The sequence below is a fragment of the Austrofundulus limnaeus genome, unplaced genomic scaffold, assembly GCF_001266775.1.
Source record: "Austrofundulus limnaeus strain Quisiro unplaced genomic scaffold, Austrofundulus_limnaeus-1.0 Scaffold598, whole genome shotgun sequence".
Lineage (NCBI taxonomy): Eukaryota > Metazoa > Chordata > Actinopteri > Cyprinodontiformes > Rivulidae > Austrofundulus > Austrofundulus limnaeus.
Genome location: NW_013953000.1, coordinates 217,993 through 223,815, shown reverse-complemented (window position 1 = coordinate 223,815; position 5,823 = coordinate 217,993). Strand labels below are relative to the sequence as shown.

General features: G+C 35.8%; 1 protein-coding gene across 1 annotated transcript in view; it reads right to left on the bottom strand.

The window, feature by feature from the left end:
• LOC106531121 (neuronal membrane glycoprotein M6-b) overlaps nucleotides 1-5,823 on the bottom strand; it is an 18,049-nt gene that overhangs the window by 7,763 nt on the left and 4,463 nt on the right. The window contains exons 3-5 of the mRNA XM_014026905.1: nucleotides 3,186-3,345; nucleotides 2,146-2,314; nucleotides 382-455 (exon numbers count right to left, since the gene is read on the bottom strand). Coding sequence (XP_013882359.1) covers nucleotides 382-455; nucleotides 2,146-2,314; nucleotides 3,186-3,345 — 403 coding nt within the window. The remainder of the gene's footprint in view (nucleotides 1-381; nucleotides 456-2,145; nucleotides 2,315-3,185; nucleotides 3,346-5,823) is intronic.

Here is a 5,823-nt window from a genome sequence, read left to right as displayed (position 1 = left end):
ACATTGGTGAATGCCACAAATTCTCCTAAATCACTCGTACGCACAACTTAAGAACAAATCTGTGCGTACGAACGGTTCTTGCATGAGGCCCATTGGACGTACAGCTGACTGGGTCAAACCTTGAAAATAAGCTGATGTGACTCTCAGAAAATACCACACCAAACGTGAACCCAATACTGGTAATATTGACTTCAGTTATAGACATTTTTTAGTATTTTTTTCTTTAAAAAGTGAGTTAGTTGTGGTGTTTATCTTGAATCGAGTCAACTTCAAATATTAATAAAGTAGTTGTATCCACATAAAGACTTTTTGTGAGTTTCCCATTTAGATAATTAAAACAAAAGTAAAACACATTTATATAAATATTTACAGTCCTCTTACCTCGCTGGTGTTACAAATATCTCCCAGTGTGGTCCCACAGGCTTTTCCAGGCGTGGCGTTCAAGGATACAAGACCTGCAGCATCAAAGAGAGGAAATGTCACCGACATGAGACAAGAAGCTRTTTTTCTTTCTTTCTTTTTCCACCCCAGAAACCGTAGGAGTGAAGGCTTTATGAATCAGGCTCAGATAGAGATTAAAGGAAACGGGGCGGCTGCTGCTGGAAAAATATGGGTCACCGTTCTGAATCCCTCCGTTCTGTGGAAAGATTTTTACTGATTTAAAAGAATGGGTGGAAAAAAAACAGCACGCAATGCCTACTAGAAGCCAGATTAGACACTTTAAAGAAAAGCATAAATTGAATAAAAGCCCTGATCAGTCATTAGGCGTCTGAGCTGCTGACAGTAATTTGATTGGTGCCAGTAATTGGGGTTAATATTTCATACGGCGTAATACCACAGCACCGAGGCCAATGAAGCATATGTGATCCTCATCCTACTTTGTAAGCAGGCCAGCTGCCCTGCAAATGTGGGTCACATGCTGTACATTAAGCCACATAACAGTCAGCCACAGATGCAATCACACAACAGCAGGTTTTTATACAGATCCAATCAAGTTCCCAGTACACAAAATGAACGTTTTGACCTCTTTGGAAATAAAAACCTACATTTAAAGCCTTTCAAGATTACTGTCTTTCTTTATCTCACAATAGCCGTCAAAATCAATTCTTTTTTAATGTTCCAGTGTTGAATTTAAATGTTTTTTTAACACATAGTCTTTGTTTTAAGCTAAGTTTGGAGAAATTTGGAGAATATCTTGACAGTTGATTAAACTTGTGCCAAATTTGGCTCACTGCTTTCACCTCTTGAATTAATTTACTTGTGTTGCTTCAYCCTCACAGTCTAGTCGATTCTTCCACCTGGCGTCTCTGATTCCTTTGTTCTTCCTCTGAGTCTGTTTACATCCATAGATTATTTTACAGACTCAAAATTCGCTGCCCCCTGTGACTGAAAGGTACTTGTTGATGGTCGAATGTAAACAAACAATTTTGCTGATTTTAATCATGTATTACATGTTGTTCCAGACTTATGGTAGCAAATGATGTGTGCTTAGTGCTTTTTTTTATTTTTAGACAAATGGTTTCCATCTATAAAAAAACACATTTAGTTTTTTGTTTTTATTTTTGCATGTTTTTGCTGATTTAAAAGACATTAACGAACTAATTTAACTTTCAGTAAATATTTCCAACAGTGGCATTAGGATGGAGAGACTTATTTTAATGATTTATATCTAAACTTTCATAACAAGAAATGCTTTTTTTGCAAAAAGCCTCCCTAAAAACTTTTTAAAATACATTTTTACGATCAAAGTCTGGATTTTCGAGGCTGAAACTACACACATAAAAACCTGAACAGCAGTACTACTCATCTGTTTTATTACAAATCTGTGTTTTTATAACCCAGTTTCCTTCAGTGTTCTGCTCCAGTACACCTGATCCAATGTAAGCGTAATGAACAAGTGTCACTTTTTATTAGATCAGCTYTGGGACCACAGCTGGAGCATGAAGAAAAAGTAGATTTTGATAAGTTAATGAGATGAAAAGGGGTTTGCCTAAAACAATCTTTTTTTTTGAGAATTTACCAGCAATGAGATAAAAAAATGCTCTTCATCAAAAGGCATCACTGCTCAGAATAACCTTTTTATGTGTTGGCATTAATGAGTTCTGTTTGCGACCAGTCCAGTAAAATAAAAGCCCAGCCACTAACCGTACTGCCTCACATCCACACAGATGGAGGCAGGAGACGTGATGTTGGCGTCCGGAGACCTCATGGCAGCGCAGGTGTTCCACATGTTGAAGAAGAGGAAGACCGGGATGGCCGTGAAGCAGAAGATGGCGATGAAGACCAGAGCGAAGATGTAGGTCAGGAACATGAACTGTGGAGAGAAAAGAGGTGAGATTTAGATTTTAGTTTTAGTTTGGATCGTTGCACTAAAGAATTAGGTTAAAGTGCCTGTGACATGRATATTCTTCAAATYCAAAAAGTCAAAGAAAACACCTTTATATTWAAYAAAGTTGGAATAATGCACACGATTTAACCCATTTTGTCCCATAACTGGCATCTTTTCWTTTGAACTTGGCTCAGCCAAAGTGAAACAGGAAGTGACATCAAAGGGGAACTCTTTAGCAAAGAAAACTCTCTGGTCTTTGTTTATTGTAACAATATTATCTCTTCTTCTCTCTGATAGTGACTCAAAAATAATCTTAAGAAACATCAGATTGTTCTCTACAGTCTGTGTTAGCTATTGTAGCAATGCTCTGTTCATATGCAAACATTTCCCTTTGACATCACTTCCTGTTACCTCACAGACAAATATCTCAACAACTTTTCATCTCAGCGACATGAAATTTCTTTTGCAACATTTTATCAATGTCCTCTTTCTAAAAATGTATTCATATGTTTTACAAAAACTTGACGTCACAGGCACTTTAATGATACTTATTGGAAGACCTCACCGCCCACCTACACATGAATCAGACTTTGTGTTTATGCTCAGGTAACAGGACAGCAGAGCCAAACCTCATCAGACCAGAAAGGTCAAACWGGGCTGAAGTAACCCTGAAGGCTCGAGTGAGATTCAAGTGGGAGTGTTTGTGTGGCTCTGTCTTGTGTGAATAAAAGTGACCCTTGTGCAGGCTTGAAAGGTCTAATGTTTTAAGTGTGATCCTGGTAAAAACAGTTTGGTTCAGTGGCTTCTTTTGTGCGGTGTAAGTGGGTCAGCGGGTGTGACGGTTGTGTTGGCGTACGAAGGCGGTGATGCAGCGTCCGCAGACGGTCGTCTTGAAGTCGCTCTGCAGCTCCTTCTTGATYGCGCTGGTTGTGTAAAAGCCCTCGCCCAGCAGCAGGATGGCGTAGACGAAGAAGAAGGAGGCGATGCCGTAGATGATGTACTGAAAGATCTGGATCCTGCACACAAAAAATATCAAGAGAGTTACGTCCAGGTGTAAAAGTTACTTTTGTCCAGAGAATCTTACTTTTCTAAGAAAAAAGACTTTTGGCTTTGCTAAACTTTACCGAAGAAGCTAAAAAATAAAAAAAGTTAAAAAGAAGCAAAGCAAATCTAAAATGAGCAAAACTGGACCTAAAATCTAAAATTAGCACAACTGTAGCAAAAAGCTAAAATCAGTAAAATCATAGCTAAAATTTGAAATTTATAAAATAGTAACTATCATCAAAAAAAAGCAATAGCATACCAGTAGCTAAAAATGTAAATTAGCAGCACAGAAATCACAAGCTAAAATGGGTTAAATCACAGCTAAAACTAATAGTAGCTAAAGCCTAAAATTAACATATTGTTAAAAGCTTAAATAAACACAATAGTAGCTAAAACTAAGATAGTTGAACTACAGTTAAAATTTACAAAACAGTAGCTGAAAGTTAAAATTGGCTTAACTGTTGCTACAAACTAAAAGTAGCACAACAAAGTGATGACAAAATGTCAATTAGTACACCAGCAATCAACAGCTATCATGGGTAAAATCACAAGTGATATAAGCAAAATAGTAGAAAAAGCCTAAAATAAATTGTAGCTAAAAGCTAAAATTAGCATAATAGTAGTCAAAGCTACAATAATTTGAAATGGAGGTATAATATATGTTAATATTCATTAAACAGCTGCTTAAAGATCAAAGTAGCAAAAACCATTGCTACAAACTAAAAGTAGCATAACAGTAGATTCAAGCTGAACTATTGCTAAAATTTGTAAGTAGTTTAGTAAGTAGCTAAAAGCTAAATATAGCTAAACCATAACTAAAAGCAAAAATTGCTAAAGCTAAAAATGGGCCAGCTCAAATTAAACAGTAACTAAAACTAAATTATGAAGACAAAAATAGAGCAAATATGCTAAAGCCGATTACAAAGACATAATTTTGAAGGTGTTATGACATCCTTTTTCCAACTCTTCTATCAGAATAAATTTCATGCAAACTGTTATTTAAAGAGTGTCACAGTCAAAAACCTGTACTGTGAAAGAAATAGTGGGTGAATAACCTTTATTACGAGATTTTGTCTTTGCAGGGATTCACTTCAGGTAGTCACTGCGTGGCTGGTGGCTCACGATGCTTAACTTTAACAAGTTTGTAAGTAACTTTTTAGTAAATTACTGTTTAACTTTAATTTGAAATGACTGGTGTCTTATGTCCACAAATACTGTTTAATGGGAGAAATAATTTGAGGCAGTTGATGGTAGTGAAAACCTGAGCAGCAGCTTATGGGGCTTTGTGTTAGACGGCTTTAAACTACAGCTTGTGATGATTAATAATGTCTTATGTTACAGAAATATGAGCAGTTCTTTATGATCCAGGTCAGGACACAGTTTCTGCTCCTCTTTGGTTTGTTTACTGAACTTGAGGATTTCCCCTTTTTTTGTGGATTGCATTGATTATTTTACAAGTGCTCACTTTTCTGATGAAGTTACAGTTTACATGAAGCTCAGTCCTTTTTATATGTTGATATTTCTTTATCACTTTGTATGTTTACAGTAATATCTACACTTCTTTAAACAAAATATTAAAACATACCAGCAATTTATCCTAGTTAATTAAACTTGAAACAAAAAATGTGACATTGACAAAGTGTTAATTCATTCAGCATCATTATTTGTCTAGAAGTGTAAATAAATAATAATAAATAATAAATGTAGCAGAACTAAAATTTTGTCTTCTGATTTGAAATTTCTTTGCACACAGCTGAAGTCGTTTAGAGTAGGYGTGCAACGATACAGAAAATTCACGATTCAGTTCGGTTCGATACTTTAGTCTCAGGGTTTGATTTTTTTTTGATACAAAAAAGAGAAATTTCCATGCCCCTTTTAACTTGTAATTTATTGAAATTAATTCTGAACATTTGTTTAACTTCAAAAGTACAGTTTTTAAATTAAATGTTGCTGAAACAGCAAGTTTCTCAGTGGATCTGTGCTCAAAAATGCAGCCTAGGTGGAGTAGTTGAGCACAGATCCACTGATCCTTTAACACAGAGCATCTTCAGAGGACAAGTTGATAAAGTAAATTTTAAAAATCTGTATTGTTCGATACAAGTGTGTATTGAACCTAAAGCACTGTATTGAACAGTTCAATATGTATTGTTGCACCCCTAGTTTAGAGGTATCAGTTGTTTTTAAATGATAGCAAAGAGCTATTGTTGCTGCTTCTGTTTGACAGAGTTGATACCTGGTGGGGTATTACTGAAAGCTCAGGTCACACTGTACTTTTAGCAGAAAGCCTTGCACAACAAGAGCTAAACAACGCTTCTTCAAATCTTTGCACAAAGTGGAGCAACAGTTATGGGCTGCCGTTTGTAAAGTTACACAGTCAAAAATTACCACCAATATTTTTGTTTTATTTAACCTTTTATAAGAAAAAAAGAACAGATTTATTTTTCAGTCAG